Genomic DNA, 18720 nt, shown 5'->3' on the forward strand with positions numbered 1-18720 from the left:
AATGTTTAATAGCCCTCAGTGTTAGTTACTCTTCTCCATAGGGAACCATGCGGATGCCATAGGGAAGACTGAAAAACAAGACCTTGACAGAGGAAGGTAAGGTTACAGTAAAATACCTGAAATTATTTACAAGTCTCAGAACATCTCCAAGAAAGCATTAGAGCTGGACTACATCCTTTTCCTCAGCCTCCAACCATGTCAAGCAGAGGAAACTGTTCTGATATCTCAGTAGTCCTTGTTAGGACCTTGGTATAGATCAGTACAAGGAACAGCAGTCTCCTACTCACCTTGCACGTGTAAGATGCATTGTGTCAGTCTTTCATAAGGGATTGGGCTAGTTACCTAACCTTTCATTATCTTTTTTTCTCTAAGTTCCCATAAAAAAAACTGAGCACAGTCTACTTTGCTAATAAATTTCTGCTGTGCCTTTTCAGAGCTATTTTACAGGACAGATTTGTCCCAGACTAGTCAAGATTCCTCCAAAAAATTAGGCAGGGTCGACAGCAATGGCCTTCAGGGCCAAAATTCAAGCAATTTACAGAGGTGCAGTGCAACTTTTTGGTGACATTTTTTGGACTGTTGAGTCTGCATAGCCACAGATCTTTTGATATTCCTGCTCATCTTGTCCCTCTTCGGCACTAGTCCACTCAAAGGAAGCATTAAAATGAAGCATAGCCTCTGCCTGCTGGTCTCACTTTAATAGCCTCAGGGTGGACTCCTCCAAGGACAGACAGAAGTAGGCCTGTACTTCTCCCTGGGCTCATTTTTCCTCCACTGAGTCTATAAAATCTTCTATCTATGAAAAATTGCATTAACTAATACTCAAATTTTGTTGTTAGCCTACAGCTTTGCTTCCAGAGGAGAACAAATAACAAAATTAGCCCATTCTGGGAGGGAAGGGGCCTACATTTATTATTTCCTTATCCTGCTACCAGTATGTCGAGGAATTTCTGAGAAACTTTAATAGGAACTTGCAACTAAAACAATACTAAGGTGTTCAGGCTTTGCGAATTGTCTACCAAGATTCCAGCATTATGAGAAGAAATGTTGTTCAGAAGATACCCCCTCCAACTCTCCGAGAGCTGCTTATTTTATTGGGTTGATTTTTCCTGGGACGGAGCGACAGACTCTACCAAAACTGTAACCCTCAGAGTAATTACTTGTTTGATAGGTATCATTAACATGAGATATCTATTCTCAATACAATCTTCAGAGCTTCAGACACCACTCTATGAAACATGATACCTGACCTGACTGAAGACCTTATGCAGGTATGCGTACCTTTTTCTGAAGCAATCCTGTTAATACCAGTTTTCTGTCTAGAGTTACTTCTTTGGTGACAAATAGAAATCAACTTTGGGCAGTTTTTCTTGATATCAATATTCTGTTGTCTTTTTCCTTGCCTATCTGAATATTAATACTGTATAGGCAAAGAACAAACAACTGAGAAGAACTGAGAAGAAACATAGTAACATGTGGGGAGAGGGAACTGTTATCAGTTTCCACTGTGGATTGAACAAGCAAACTTAAATATCCCAACCTTTAATAGGATGAGATATTCAGTTAAGATAGCAAGAGTGACTCCAGAACTCTAACTTTTAAAGATCTATAAAGCAATCTGTTCTGATAATTAAACTACTTCACAGAATCCACACCTCTGAAAGCTCACAAACATCTAGCAGGAATGGCAAAGGTACGTATGTATGCAATTGGGCTTTGTGGGAAAGGACGGTCTACATGACTTCGGCTTTTCTGTCCCTGAAGTTACAAGGTTTATGGGGCAGATCCTTAGCTGGTGTGAATTGCATCACACAGCCTTAACTTCAGTACTAACACATTCATCTTTCCTATTGCTGCACAATTGCTCCTTCCTGAAATACAGTTGCTAACTATTAACATGAAATACAAGGATTTGGCAGATTAAATACAATAGCCATTTCAGACTACCGCACATTACTACAAGAAGATGCTTCTTCCATTCTCCTTTAATACCTGTTCTAGTGATGCTGCCTCTTTTCCTAAAGTTTGTGAGCAGCAATATAAAGCATGACCATTATTATTTTTAGCAATATGTCTTCACAACAGAGATTTTTTATTCTGCCTACCAATTGTAACAAATTTCTGGCAATATACTCCAACCTTTAGTGCCAGCTCTACTGTGCACTTAAAGTACATATGACCAGGTAATACACTCTAGCAATTTTTTTAAAAAAGTCTTCTGTTTTGTTTTCTTATTTCTTTTATTGTACTTTTCCCCTTTCTAAAATTTCTTTTGCATTTGTTTATTTTCATTCTTTCCAGGATTTGATCATTTTATCTCCATGTTTTTGTATGCATGTGCGTGTGAATGTGTGTGACTTCTGCTATTCTTCCACTATTTTTCCTTTATGAATGCTTTTTCCTGTTTTTCCTGTTCTACATGTAAAAACTGTTTCTATAATGTACGAAACGAAAAATTGTTAGTCCTGTCATTTTAGAGCATCTGAAAGGCATAACTGATTGCAGAGAAAAGCCTCACCTCCTTCAAATTAATAGGACCAATCATACGATAATTAAGAACAAGCATAAGCCTTTGTAAGGTGTACACTGCGTGTCAGAGGATAAGGCAGAAATTTTGGGTGACTGGCAATTCATTATGCACAGAATTCATTTACTGCAACTTAAATTATTTGAAACAATAGCAATGTGACTAATGAAAATAGAATGATGGAATTCTTATTACTCTTTTACTTCACATGGATTAAGGCAGGAGTTAAGGAAATAACACTTGATCTTGAAGTTCATATCTGAATTGCAAGACAAAAGCACTGAGAGACATTTCTGATTCTACATACCACCTTCCAACTGATGGGTAAATGTGAATTTCTTATGAAGCTGTATGACATCCCTGCAAACATGGGTTTGTTATGTAACTTCAAAAGGAATATCTCAAATGTTGAAAAGCATATTCTCACACTGTGCCCACTGTTGAATTACAAAGAACATTATAGTGCATTTACTACTAAGAAATATAATAATTATTAGAGTGACATTTTAAAAATACACTTTTTTTGGCATGTAATAGGTGCTATTTGTAATTTTCATGCTCCTTAGGATGGTAGTTTGACTTTTTACAGTTTAGGGTTTTAGATAATCAATCTAAGTATTTGTATTATAACTACATTTCCTTCTCCCCCTTCCATCTTTATCTTACATAGTTAATTTTTTGGCTAATTTTAGTAGAAGTCTAACTTCTCTAGTTGCTTTTTTTCACTCTTGGTATTTGTGCACACTCACACTTGCTACAAAGTTCTAGTCAACCCAAATGGAAGCTTATGAATTACTTCTCTGCCTCATTTAATCTGCCCATTTTGATTATACTCAGCTTGATATCTTTATTAGGAAGCTATCTGGTGATAGACGTTGCTTCAAATCAACTTGTGAAAATAAGAAAACCACAGAATTACTGTACAACATAATTTTATTTTTCTGGTGAATCCACTTAGCCTCATAAAACAAAACACACTTTGTAATCTTGAAGCCAGCAAGACTAGGGAAAAAAAAATCAAACTTGGTATTCTCATAGTTTCCATACTGAGACCACATTCAGAGAACAAATCGAGAGTTAAAACATAAGCAGATACTACTTATGTAGCTCTCTTAAAAGGAAACTTGACATGTCATACAACTCACATATGGTGCTTTGTTAGTATAATATGCTACAGGTAGAATTATTCGAATGCAGCTATGTACCTTGTCTACCAAGACATTCATTCTTATGTTGCAACATGCTTATTATTTTCTTTACACTTCATTACCATATTACATAACCTCCTTTTTCTTCTTTTTTGGTGTTTTTTTTTCCTTAGAATGAGGACTTTCGTTGTGGGTTTTGTTGGAAACACAAAGTGCACAGTTCAGGTATTAAAGGTCTTCAAAGTTTTTCAGTATACATTCATAACTAGATTAATCCTCCCATTTTCCAAATAAGAGCCTAATAATTTGCTAGTAAACTAACCAGGACAGCTGGTTAGTAGTTATTTCTGATCTCAGAAATGAGAAAATGCAGCGCGTCATGAACGTCATCTGTTGGTGAGCTAAGCACACACTAACATATCCTGTGTATCCTACCCAAGAATTAAAATAATTTGAAGTCTATGTTCTTTCCCAATACTCACTGACAGACCAAGCTAACTGTAGAACTTTTTAAACAGATGACAGTTTTACAAAATATTTGTATTTTTAGAACTGCACAATTTTCAGTGGGGTTCTTCATTCAAAAAACTTTCATTTATTACACATGGCTTTAAAAATACAGCATAGCATAAATAACTTTTCTATATTGTCTGAAAAACATTGGATTCATCATCAGCTCATTGCATTAAAGAAGACAGTAAATAGCACTACTTTTGGAAAAGTATTCAAGTATTTTTCTGTAATACTATATATAATAAAAAACAGATCCTAAACTTTGTATTACTGTACTTTAAGCAAAAATCATTTTCATGTGTTTTATCATATATAGCAGTCTGAATACTTTGTAGCAATGATATAGCACACCATTTTGGTATTATACAAGACTGGAATGTAAATCTTTTCAGAGGAAAAAAATAGCCTTTTACATCACCTGTATTTTTAAGTGCTTTAGTAATAAACTGAACAACCAAGACTTACACTGAGAAATATATAGGAGACATGAAACTAATACAAGCTGAATGACAGACGTGTCAATAAATATAGATGAATATTTATTAGTGAAATAGTGAATCATTAGCTGTTCAGATGCAGTCAGATGTAGTGAGTTTTAAAGAGACGTACATACTTAAAAACAAAGTTAGAAGAGATCAGGGACTAACTTCTGATCCTCTCTGAACAGGCATAAATCTGTAGAAGCAGAGCAAAATTTAGCCCCAAGCCTGTACACAGAACACATGTCACAATACATAAATTAATACACAATTTAAATAAACACTCCATAGCTGTACAGGATAGTCTGTTTTGGCTATAAAAACAAATCAGCATAGTAAATGAGATTTATCAGATTCCAGATTCTTCCCTTGACTTCACAATGTGAATTATTTTCTTTTGTATTTAGTTAAATAAAACAGTACTTAAAAAACTTTGAATCATCATATGATATTTTTAAACTTAACATTACAACATCTTATTTTGCAAAGACATTTTAATGTATGTAGTAGAATCTCCAAAGAACTATGAACTTAAGAGGGAAACTTTTCATATGTTAACTGTATTTTTTTTTTTATGTAAAACTTGCTGGTGTTTTACAACACACTTCTATTGTTTCCTTGTCTATTCCTTCCTGGTACTGTAGGTATTTCTGTTTGCTGCTTGTAAGATATTTCAGTCGCAATGTATGGTATTTGGTATCACCCAAACATCATAAAAACCCTTTATAACCCAAAGAATAGTATGCAAGGAAGCATTTATAAATAGGGTATAAGGTATGATGTATATACAGGTGTGCTTTTTATTTTTCAAAATATTTCTAAACTCTCTAACTATTTCTTAAAGCCAGGAATGTATCTTTGAATTGCATTGATAAGTTGCAAGGTAGAGACAGAATTGCAAGATGAAAGATTTTACTCAAGAAAATGAAAATAAAATGATGTAAATGACATACTAACTTCCAGTACTAAGTTATAGGCAACTACAGAACACTCCCAGGAGAGAACATCTTCTTGGACACCAATAATATCTTGTCCTGATGTCAATGGGAAATCCAGTATTTTATAGCATTTAGATATTACTGCAATGCAACTGCTAAATTAGCTTTCTAGAAAAGCGTATTTATTATTGTGAATATATACATACACCAATCCTCTCTTCTCTAACATACAGAACTAAAGATTACATTACTCCAAGATGTATTTTAATGATTCAAAATCTTTTTTTAAAAAAAGTACACAGATGAAATAAAATGTCCAAAATTATACTAAATCCATCAAAAACAAAATTAAAATTTTAAAATACTTGTCAATTTGACTAAAATGCATATTTACTCAATTTCCTTGAGCTTTTAGTTTTTCTTCTCCCCATTCGAGGAACAGTATCTATAGTAATTGTTCAACTCTACTCTGGTTGCTCGCAGCTTCCTTACAGTTCTCCTCAATACCCCTTGCAAATAGCTTCATTAGCTGACAGTGAACCCTGAAAAACACAGAAAATAAAAACATATTCTAATTATTTGATAAAAAGTAAATGTGTATTGTACATTAAACTCAAATAATCCAGGAATTTCTAGCAGTTCGGCAAAGCTCCTTGCTTCTGACTGCAAAAATACTTTCTTATTCTTGATACAATCCTCCCCTGTAAAGGAGGCTGCTGCTTCATACATTTATCACTCCTGATACTCCTCCGCACAGAAAGTTCTATGGGCGCTTAGATAAGTAGATCTTATACTATATAATCCAGGTTTATAAAAATCACTTTGGACTGCCAAGAGATTACGTTTTAACTGAACACTCCCAGATGTATATATTTTGTATTGAATCTTTGTTTTTTTCACGCTTAAAAAATCCTTAAAATTTCACCAACTACTATTCCCTTCTCAATTGATTTTTTGAACAATTGCAGACTTCTTTCTTCATATGCCAAGATTAGAAGTAAGATTCTGTATGTGACAAAATGCTCAAAGTATGTGTCACATCCAAAATTTCTGCTAGTAGATTGTTTTAAAAAAGCAACGATTTCAGTTCTCCAGAGACTGAATTTTTTCAATAATCAGATCTGTGATCCTTCATCTCCGATTAAAATAATACATAGGAATAGAAGTAAACATTAAAACTAGCTGATTTTGTCAGCTGTAGGCAGAATATGAATTATATTCTCAAAATAAGAACCATTTGGAAAGTAATGTTTCAGAGTCAATTGTACATTTAAGGTATCATCTATGTCTTAAGCATAATATATATATATTTTAAAAATATTTTTACCTGTAATAATTTTAGTTTAATAATATGTATTTAAATATTTTGTATAGAAAAACTGAAAGCATTATTGTGAATACTGACATCTCTCACAGATCTTATCTAGAAGCTTGGAAATTTTTGAGTAGGATTAATACCACCCTATCCAAAGAGAAAGTTGTAAATGCTCCAGTGTAACGTCATGTGGAATTTGCTCAGAACTGTGCAAGATTAGTATAGAAACGTAAGATTTGAACTTTCTAAAGTTCTTTCTAAATGTTCATATCCACAAATATTTTCACTGAGTTTTACTGAGTAGTCAAGCAGGCCTTCCGAATGATATCCTATTACAGAAACATCCATTAGGTGGCATTTTAAAAACTAAATAATAATAATTTGTTTAATATAAAAAGGCAGTACTCAGAGTAAGGAGGTGTTCTAAAAAAAAAATCCTCCCAACAATAACTTCAGCACTTCAAACATGCAATGTTAATTTCTAAGTAAGTAGGACTTCAAAAGTAGGGCCATATTTTTATTTTTGTATCTATATATATGCATGTGTATGTATATGTATGTATAAACAGATATCTCAAGGTGATCATTTTCAATACACAGTTGACATATTCTTTCAAAAAAGTTACAAAAAAGTGATTTTATAGTAGACTCAAATTTGCTATGCAGGGGCACTTTCGTCTTTATCTTTTATCTCTAAATCAAAAAAAGGCTTAATATCTTTTCTGGAACACAAGGAGAAACATGGACGCTCACCTCACTTCAATTGCTGAGCTATCCAGAGTCTCTCCATCACAATTCCAGGTGCTATTAGCAATATTGCAGCAACAGGCCGGGTGATCTCTGCAGAACTGGCCAAAATGTTTCTTTCCTATGTCCGTGACATCACTTTCGTTGTCTTCCAAAAGCTTTGATGTAAACTGAAAACTCTTCACCCGATAAACATCTACAAATGAGAAGTCAAACTACAAAGAAAAAGTAGAATCAACACAAGCGATTACAACTAGCTGGATATATTTAATGCATAGAACAACTCAGCAAGCAGTGTTTTGTATTCAAGAAAATGTGTCCACTCCAATTTTCTAGAGAAGCTTGCTTGAGATAATACAGTGATTTTTGTTTTAAAAGACTACACAAGTCAAAGAAAATTACATGAAACTGGAATCAGACTTTTCAACAATACTTTTAAAGTAGCAACAACACTGCCACTTTACACATAAACAGGTAACAGGTTCTGAGATTATGAGTAAACAGCTATATTGTTCATGATGAAATCAAAGTAAAAAAGGCTTGGGCTGGTCTCTTGGTGTCATCTTCAGGATCTGTTCAACTGCACTGCTTAAGACATACAGGCTTTTCTGCAAACCCGCTGCTTTCACGTTTAGAACAATCTCCTGAAGATAGGCAAATGCTACCCTAATCAAAGAATTCCATGGAAATATAATCACATTAGAGAGTTGGGTGTGTAGGAAAGTAAGAGTATTATTACATTCCAACAAAATAAAATCACTTTAACTAGCTAATTCAGCTAGAAATAGGTAGGGCAATTAAGAGATTGCTCTTACTAACAGAGGTTTGCAGGATTACATTATGATATTATATAAATGCTTTAAAATGGGCTTTGTAAGTTAAAGGAACAATCAAATTAGTGGGTGCCTCTACCTGACCTGAAAACAACTTAGTTGATACAGGCTGAAATGCTTAGTAAGCAGTAATAAAGACAGACATGCCATTTAGCAAAGCCAATGGAGTGTGTCTGTGTGTGTCTGTAGGAAGCGAATGGCAAGGAAGTAAAAGTGAATACAGAACAACAGAAATGCTTTTATCAAGAGTTACCCATAAACTTGTCTGTATTAATGTATGTCCTTTTTTTTCCTCCACATTTTCTCAAGTTTCCCAGCAGGATTTCCCATTATAGAAGACAATAACTTGGCATGAGAAAAAAATCGGCAACCTTGCATCTAATCTGCATTTTATAACCAATAAATCTCAGTGAGAAACACTGGGGAATCACTGGAATGGGAATTTCTCTTGCCTGTTTATACTACAGCCACAGTGGCAATCCAAAAAAACATCAAAGTTGAAGGAACCTCCCATGTCAGTAAGTTAACCACAAGCAAACATCTGAAGTTATCAAAACTCCACAATCTGGAACAGTAACTTAAACACAGTGAGGCTCACTATGCATGCTAGAGAAAACAGCTTATTTGCAATTCTGATAAATGATGAAATAGGCAAGGTAGTTGTGGAAGGCTTCAAATAACAAAAAATATCGAGTATACAAGGAGAGAAGGTGGAAAGGATGGAAGGGAAGAAGAGCAAATGAAGAATAATTTGGGTGGAGATACATAGGCATACACAATGTCCTAGGGTATGTTATGAGGAAATATAGGAAAGAGAATCTATAGCAACTCTTCTATGGAGTAGGAAGAGTAGCAACATGAACAACAGGTGAGTTTAATTATCACTTTTATACCTAGATATGCCATTATTCCACTGTTCACCAGAACATGTTAATAATACCAAGTTGTGACAAATATTAAATGTGTGCCTTCCCATAGCTATACATATCGATAGCCACAGTTATTGTTTTAACAGATAGTACACTCAAAACACTGATGAACCTTCCCTTATCATTAACCTTGACAGCTGTAACAGCGTATGTGAGGAAGAATTTTGAAGCTGAATGCATATAACTCATGTTATGGTCACCTATATGTGTTAAAATACTGCTGAAAGCCTGCAGCTTATGGTCAAATTGCAATTTGTAACTATATTCTAAACTAAGTATTTTACACAGTTTACAAAGACTGAATTATCATTCCTCACTACATCAGCCACATCATTTTGCTGCGTTTTCATACCAAATACAAGTATACATAAGTGATAAACTCCTTCTAAATAGTATCCAAACAGCAAATACTTGGAAAATGTTGTAAGATAAAATTCAATTAGCAAAAGAGGAATTTGGGTCCGATACTATGGCTAAAGTCCTGACTTAGCTAAAATGTTCTGGGATTTTATTTTTCATGGTACACATGATAATCTTATTCATGCAAAATATATGAGCATTTTTTTTAATCTGTACTGCAGATATTTTTTGTGTCATATAAAAACGCCAGTATTTACAACTTATACAGCTTCTGAAGAATTCATAGCCAAAGGGAAAACACACCTGATCATCTTGGTTTGTATGTCTGACAAGATACCGTAGAAAATCAAATCTGGAGCATTTACGAACTAAAATGAGGTCAGCCGAACCATCTGCCAAATGAGCTGCTGGTGAAAGACCTTTTGGACTTCGTGGACAGGCACAGCTCATATTTACTGCATTGACAGCTAGAAATTTTCCTTTAATAACCTTCCATTCTTCTTCATCATCTGAAACACATAAATGAAAACATGCAAATAGGTTATTTGATCTGCTCACAGGAATGCTAAGAAGCTAACATTCCTGGGAAATTAAGCTTTTACCAGGCATGTTCCTGCATCGTCAATACAGAGCTACGACAAGTTACTTAAAAAAAACCCCAAACACTAATTTTTCCTATATTGACAGAAGTTGCTTCCTCCTTCCAGAGACCATGCTTATCTAAAACTTCTGACTATTTGTGCCATATGCATGTCAAATTTGGGATTAATGCTATTTGAGTAACCTATAAAGCTTCAGGCAGGGACAAAACAGAGACAGGTCATAACTTTTGTAGCTAGAAGTTGAGGGAATTTTAATCTTGCTCTTCAATCTGTTAACCTTGAATAAATAATGATGAGGGCAGAGTAGATCAGTATTTGCTTTCTAGATCAGTGTCCCTACTTCTCCTCAATGCCACAAGCTATATTTAAAAAAGTGACAGAAAGGGAGGGTATGACTCAGGGTTCAGTAGGACCAGAATATAGCAATCAGGAATCCATTTTCAGTTTTTGGTGTGGTTTTTCTTTTTTTTTTTTTTTTTTTTTTTTGGAGGGGGGAGTTCCACTCTAATATTCTGCAGATGAAAAATTATTAGCAAAGAGTTGAACTTGTCTCTGTGTAAATCCTCAAAGATTCCTGGAAAACAGAAGACTATTTTCAATAAATTTTAACTATGCTGTTGGAGATTCTACCAAGACCAAGCTTAGATGTGTGATGGCATAAATTCTACCAAGGGACAGAGGTATTTTCTGGAACACTGTCAGGCTCTGCACAGAGTTATCACGTAAAATTTCTTTTCTTGTATGAGGTAAAGACAGACTAAAAAAGCCTCTGTATTTTTAGATTAAACACATTTGCCTTCCCCACTACAGTAAAAGAAGTCAAAAAGTAGCCATAACACTCCTTTCCTGTTCTACATATAAGTGGACTCAGATATTTAAAAATGAGCAATTCCACTGAACTAACGATTTCAGAATAGTCTATGGTGGTGCAGACAGTTCTAAGACTACCGCTAAGGAGTAAAGTTCCATTATAGATGATGAGGATAAAATTAACAAACAAACAAACAGGTAAACAGACAGACAAGGTTTGTTAATACAAACTTGTTTAACAAGTTTGATCAAACTATGGTAAGATAAAGGGTTTGAAATATATTAACTAACAGAGCCTTAAAAAAAAATCTAATGTTTTCGAAGGGGTTCTTTCATGAGACTCTGTATGACATAAATACTATGTATTTCGTATGTCCTGAAATTCTGATAATCTTTACTGTCTTAGTTTTGTAAACTTCACATTTACTTTAGAGAATCATTATTACAATTGCCTAGATGATTTGAAAGTTGGATATAAATTCTATGCTGGGTTCACTCTGAATTAATCTTTTCCAAGCTCCCAGGAGAGAAAAAAAAAAAAAAAAAGTCTGGAAAATATTTTGTAGCTCTTCTTTGCTCTTTGAACTTCTCCAGTGTCCTTGATTTTTTTTTTTTATTTAATGCAGCCTCTTACTATCCACACACTCTGCAGCAACAAAACTAAGAAAGATGTAATTCAAGGAATGGTAGAGTAGTATTACAAAGTGACAGAAGACTTAAAGGAGATTAGAAAACTTTATTCTTTTTCTATCTAGAGATATCCTCTTCTATCTCCTAAAAAAAAAAAATACAAATTAGTAATAAATCACAGGAAAATGCAGCTTTGCTGAATTCAACTTTTTGCATCATTTACCAAAGTGGTTTTAACATCAATTATATACTTGCTTCAATGCTGATCTTCTTTCATGTTGCTTTTGAACAGGATATTGCAGAAAGAAATTGCTCAAATTAGATTAAAACATGTATTGTAAGAGGTCAGAAAGCAATTTTACATATCAACCTGCAGAAAAACTTTCCAAATCACAAGGCCCTGCTCTGAGATTAAGCTAATCAAACAGAACATGAGAAACTACTGGATGTAACATGGGAAATATTTGGACTTTACAGATCATAGAATCATAGAATCAGTAAGGTTGGAAGGGACCTCTGGAGATCATCTAGTCTAACCTCCCCGCTCAGCAGGGTCATCTAGAGCATGTTAGACAGGGTTGCATCCAGGCGGGCCTTGAATATCTCCAGAGAAGGAGACTCCACAACCTCTCTGGGCAACCTGTGCCAGTGCTCTGTCACTCTCACATAACAGAGAAGCTGACAAAAGCTACAGATAGCACCATGAAAGACTCCTGGTGGTTAAGGAGGAGACAGCTGAACTGTGCAGAGAACCGAAGGAAGGCACTGAGGACCTCCTGGGGAGCTGAATTTTGCAAGACTAACAGCTCCCATGTAACTGTATCACATAACGCTGGGATTACCTGGGTAATGGTATCAGAAATACCTAATTTGGGTATAGATGTAGCAAAACTGGAGTCAATAAAGAAAATGCAGTTAGGGGCAGTTTTTTATTTGGGAGGAGGCAAAAGGTGGAGTAAAGGAAGGATCGAGGAAGGACAAGCATGGAAAAATGGGTGACAAAGGGGTAAACAAGCTGCTGGTTAGTATGTTCATCTGGCCAAGCCCTGCACCTGATCACTGTAATTTGTTCCATCTTCTTTTTAAACTTTATTCCTTTACTCAATCTGCATGATGTGGTAGTGCAAAAACAGCCAGCAAATAGGACACCATAGTCTGTAAAGATCAAATTTCAGATGCTGGAGACTAGCTAACAGGGCATGGATTCTAGATTTATTTCTAGTTTAGGCCAGAGTTAGAGGGACCCACATGTGAGTGGATATGAAACGAACAACCGAGTGTGTGTTCTGCTAGCAAACTTCAGATTAGACCAGCTGGAAACTACAAGGAGATCAGCACCTGGAAAAACCCAGGTCTGAGCTGGAAACTGAGTAAAAGGTATGCCCATGGATATAGGTATGGATACTGGACAGAAATGCTGGATTATTTGGTAATCCACAAAGTCTGGAGACCCTCGCCCCCCTCAAACTTGAACTGATATATATTAAAAAGTTGTATAACAAGTAAATTATATAATACTAAGTCCTCTTACTTTTCATTATAAATTACCTTCATGTTTTAATCCACGTTTCTTGCGCTGTTCTGCCAGCTGTTGCTCACTTTGCCTGCAAATATGACATCTGAAAACAAACATACTCTGTTTAACTCTAGTGTTTTACTCAATCATTACAGGACAGTCCCACACCACAAGATGGAGCATGGCACTGATCACCCTGACATGGCACTAACCGTGATAGCCCTGGAAGCTGTATAGCTAACTAAGTAGAGTGCTATGCTCAAGACTTCTGGAGGTGAGATGTTATTACATGCCACAGAGTCATCAAATCATGCAGTTTGGAGGCCCAAAACTGTTCAAAGCAGGTCCAAAGAAATGAAGTTTCTCAGCGTCTTGTTTGGTCAAGTTTTGAATATCTCCAAGGATGGAATGCCTGAAAGTTCTCTGAGCAACCTGTTCAAATATTTGTCTATCCTAATGGTGACAGAATTTCTTCTTTTATCTTCATATTCTTATTTTTTATATTGCAAATTTTATCTATTGCCTCCAGCATTCCACTGGAGAATGCACCTCCAAGAAAAGCCTGTCTCCGTCTTCTACAATCTCTCATCAGGCAGATATAAACAGCACTAAGATCCATCCTCTGCCTTCTCTTAAGGCTGAACGCATGTAGCTGTCAGCTTCTTCTCAAATGACACATGCTCCAGTCACACAGCCATCTTGTCAATCCTCTACTGGACTTGTGCCAGTATGCCAGTATCTTTCCTGCATTGAGGAGCCCCAAAGTGGACAACTGCTGCAGATGCGGCCTCACAAGCGCTGAATGGAGGGGAACAATCACTTCTGACCTGCTGGTTACCCTCTTGCTAATAAAGTTCCATATATGGTTGCCTTTCTTGCTATGAGGGTGCACTGCTGACTCAAGTACTACTTGTTGTTCACTGGGACCCACAGGTCTACAATTGTCTTCCAGCCAGCTGCTGCTGTTGCATGGGGCTATTCCATTGCAGCTAAAGGACTTTATATTTGCCTCTCCTGAACTTCCCAAGGTTCATGTCAGCCCATTTCTCTGGCCTGTCAAGGTCTCTCTGAATAGCAGTCCTGCATTCCAGCATGTAGATCACTTCTCTCACTTTGGTACCATCTATAAACCTGCTGAGCGCGTACCCTATGCCATCCTCCAGGTCATTAATAAAGACTGGTTCAGCACAGATCTCAGACAGATACTGTTATTAATTGGCTGCCAGTTGGAGTGGGTATTTACAACACCTCCAACTACAGAATCCAGCCAATTTTCTACTCATCCACTTATCCAGTGCCCACCTCATTGATTTGGTCATAAAAATAGTATAGAAGATAGTATCAAAGGCCTTGCTAAAGTCAATGTATGTTGACTGTTCTCCCCTTGTCCATGGGGACATGTAAGGCCTGGGGACAGACTACACCAGTGAAAACTGGGGCAAAGAAAGCACTCAGCTTTTCAGTCTTTTCCATATTCTTTGTCACTATGTCTACTGTCCCACTAAGCAGCAGGCTCCCATCTTCTTTAGCCGTTAGTCAATATACTTAAAAAAATCCCTTCTTACTGCCCTTTACATGCCTCAATGTTCCCTTCAGGTAGCTCACTCCAGCTTCCACCTTCTGTTTATTTCTCAGTTGCATCTGGCTTCATTCAGGAGACTGCTGTTCATCCATGTCAACTTTCTGCCGTGCTTGCTCAAGCAAAAGCTCTGCTTTTGACACTGTATGTTGGCAGCCAGGTGTTGACCAGCAGGATGCAATCACTCCTTCCTGAACCTTTCCCTCCCTGGAACAATTGAGAGGAATACCACACAGGCCCAATGTCCTCAAAGTTCTAGAGTCACTCTTGATATACTCAGGGTTGGAAGAATCATTGCTGCCCCTGTGGACAAGCAGCACGGAGTAACAGTCAAACAGCTGACAGACCTCCACAGCTTCCCCACCAACATTCAAGCCCCTGGCAAACAAGCTTCCTGAGACATCAGGCCAGGTTGAAAGATGGTTTCCTTTATCATCTGCCTCTTCCTGCAGGTTTGATCCCCTGATCAGTTTTGTTTCTCCTCACTTTATCCCATAGGACTGTGTCTGCTCTGTAATTTCAGACCGATATGTGGAGGAGGAGTCTTCTTTTGGCAGAAGGAACAGGTTTTCTGTCTCCCCCATCTTGCTGGTCTCCACCTTTCTGCAAAATCTCTAGCTGCCCCCACTTCCTTCCACTGCTGGATTGGAACTCTTGCCTCTGCAGGTTCTCTGCAAAGACCCTCTCAATCTACAGGTCATCCCCTCTGATGTTAATGCAGTCTGCTCACCTCCTTTCTTCACCTAGCAGTTCTTGTGTCTTGACCAAAACACACCTACAGGTAAGGCCACCTTCAGGCCCAACTTCAGGGAGAGGTCCACCAGCATGGGACCTGGATGGTAGCATCCTTCTTCTGGAGCTCCACCTGCATCAAAGCACCTGATGTGTCAGGGTAGTTGCTCCAGCTGGTGCTGGAGAGCATGTCCTGCAGTATGTCACTGCCCCAGCACTACACACAGGCTCAAGAAGTTCTTCACCAGAATTTCTGGTCCTCTCTGTATCCTGCTGTTCACTGTGGTGACAACTGCTACATCTCTGTTAGCTTCCTTCATATAAAGAAGGAGAATAAATACTAGTGCATAATTTCAAGGAACTGGAAGCAAAGAGAAAGGAAGATCAGGCCACCTGACTGGAGAAACAGGCAAAGATCATCACACATGATTTGCACAGGATATTGGAAGTTCATAAAGAAGACTAAACAAGGAGTGATTCCTGAAAGGATTTATCCTCAGGACACAAAAAATGTTGTTATGACACTAAAACAATTACTGAAATTGCTGACCCAATTAAAATGTCAACATTTGAGCAATCTTGAGCTTCTACTTGTTGAAGCTATGAGGCACCCAGACTTCTCATTTATTAGCAGTAATACAGTATCAAACGTTCAGCATCTTGCAGTTGAGCACTGTGCTGTTATATTTGGTTTCATTTACAGTTAGGTGGGAGGGAGTGGGAGAGGAGTTACTTTTTTCTCTTTCTACTGACCTCCTAAAATAAGGTGTTCTGTTTAATCCGTCAAGAAACTTCACTTATTTTTTAAAAATTTGTCTCTTCCAAGGCAAGTGTTTTGATATTAGAAAAACAAAACCACTGTAACATCTTACTTATGGGCCTTTCCACAAAGTTCATGTAAAACATCCAGAGATAAACATTAGCCTACCCTGTTCTGCAGCTATCTTTATCTCGTGGAGATCCCAGTGTGTGTTTTGCTGGTTGAAAAGAAATTGTTCCTTCATAGCAATGATGAGAAAGAAAAGTCTTGACGCCTGCATGAAAAAGGTGTTAAGTAGCATTAAGTTATTATAAATTCTATTGCAAACATCTCTACATACACCTCTCTGTCGTTCCACCCTTTCCCTTTCTAAGGACTGCAAAATAACAGTGGCTCTTCTCAAGCTTATATCTGTTTTCTGATGTTTAGATTGGAGAGGAAAGGAAGTAAAACTGCCCAAACCTGAGACTTTTTAAAACTTGCTTACGATGCCTTTGATTGACATCTTTAAAAAGCCAACTAAAAAATTCGGCTGTACTTCTCTTCTGAATCTTAGAATTAGCCTACATTGGTTAAAATCTGCTTTTGTAACTAGTTTCCCTAACTCAAAACAAAGTAAAGAACAAAGATAAAAAATATTTTCCACTAGCATAGTATATATCTAAATACTAGCTAACTAGATGAAACCAGTCAGCTCTCCCTAAAATCAGTAAAGAAAAAAGGACATAAATAACATAATTCATTCCATCAGCTGAACATTTAAGACAGAAGAGTGCCTATCCCTCTTCAACTGACTGTAAAGAATGTCAAAATGATTAGCACAGAAAAGCTATTACTTTTTAGGCAGCTAATATTAGGCAAGATCTATCAATACATTTCTATTAGTAATATACAATAGTACTAGCAATTATATTCATTAAAGAAAAGCTAATTAATTGAATTTGGATTAGGGTTGCTTCAAGGGTTAAAACAAATATTTCCCTCAACAACATGAAAATTACAGTAACTATCATTTAATACAGTTTAACATAAACTTTTAATTCTTTATATAGCTCATATAACACTGAAAATATTAACTAGCAGTTAATTTATTAATGATACTAAACAGTCAATTTCAAAATAACTTTAATGAGCACACTACTAATGTTATCCCCAGGATATAGAGTTCTACATTACGTGATTCAATGTGTTCAATACGAAGAGGAGTGCAAAAATCATGTTCCATCTGGCTTTTATGTTTAAAAGCTTCAGAGAAGGATGATTTAGAGAGAGAGTATCAATTGTTCTAATATGTTTATATGCAGACAAAGGTTGTAATAATTACACAAGTTACCTGAATAGTCATATCTCATCGGACCCATCCACCGCTTTTTCTCACTATCTTTCAATACGTCTCCATAAAAACCATAACCCAGCAATGACACAGTGTACTTCAAAAATGTATTGTTATGATGTACAGAGGAGACATCCAGAGGCTGAGAGTCACCTATAAAGATTTGAAGTTCAAGGTTCTATTAAGGCTTATTTTTTTTCAAACTGCAAACAGGACATAGTAACTTTAATGTTATAGATTATTTTTCCTGACTGTTCCCTTGTAACGTACATGTAGAAAAGGAAAAACATTTTTAAAGACCAGTAACAATTAATACTTAAAAAGGATTAAATAGTAAGTGAAAAGAAGGATTGTTATACTAAAAATATATAATGAAGAATTTATACTCATCGGAAAGGAAAGTGGAAGGTAATTTGACAGGAGAAAACCACGAAAACCACATCTGCACAATTTTTGAGTATTACTGAATCCTACATTTCATTGAATCAGAGTAAAATTCAAGTTGGAAGGGGCCTTCGAATATCATGCTCAGAACAGTCAGCTCTGTGATCACACCAAGTTACTCAGGGCTTTATCCAACCAGATCTTGAAAACCTCCAAGGCCAGGGATGGCACAACCTCCTGTGGACAGTGATCTGCTTGGCACCACCTTCAAGCCACTGCTTGTCATCATCTGCTGAAAGGTTTTTCTTTTTATCTGAATCAGTGCGAACACCTCTTGTTTCACCTCATTGTCTCTCACCTTCCCTTCATGCACTACTGTGAAGAACTTGGCTCTGTCTTCTGGATAACCTCCTCATAACTATTACAAATGTTAAATATCTTCAGCCTTTTTATTAAGTGGAGAAATACTGTTTTAAAAATCTAAATATATCTATACATTTAATAATCCAACTAAGATACTAGGATATACTACGTACATATTAGAGCCAGATCTTTAAACTTAAGTCTGTTGAGCTAAACTTTACA

General features: G+C 36.4%; 1 protein-coding gene across 2 annotated transcripts in view; it reads right to left on the minus strand.

The window, feature by feature from the left end:
• Window positions 1–3442: 3442 nt before the first annotated feature.
• CERK (ceramide kinase) overlaps window positions 3443–18720 on the minus strand; it is a 44005-nt gene continuing 28727 nt past the window's right edge. For both annotated transcript variants that reach the window (XM_062582737.1, XM_062582747.1), the window contains exons 8-13: window positions 17752–17904; window positions 16587–16692; window positions 13380–13450; window positions 10093–10298; window positions 7674–7882; window positions 3443–6147 (exon numbers count right to left, since the gene is read on the minus strand). In XM_062582737.1, coding sequence (XP_062438721.1) covers window positions 6051–6147; window positions 7674–7882; window positions 10093–10298; window positions 13380–13450; window positions 16587–16692; window positions 17752–17904 — 842 coding nt within the window. In that variant the 3' untranslated portion in view covers window positions 3443–6050. The remainder of the gene's footprint in view (window positions 6148–7673; window positions 7883–10092; window positions 10299–13379; window positions 13451–16586; window positions 16693–17751; window positions 17905–18720) is intronic.

This window comes from Rhea pennata, chromosome 1 (genome assembly GCF_028389875.1).
Source record: "Rhea pennata isolate bPtePen1 chromosome 1, bPtePen1.pri, whole genome shotgun sequence".
In the NCBI taxonomy this organism is placed as follows: domain Eukaryota; kingdom Metazoa; phylum Chordata; class Aves; order Rheiformes; family Rheidae; genus Rhea; species Rhea pennata.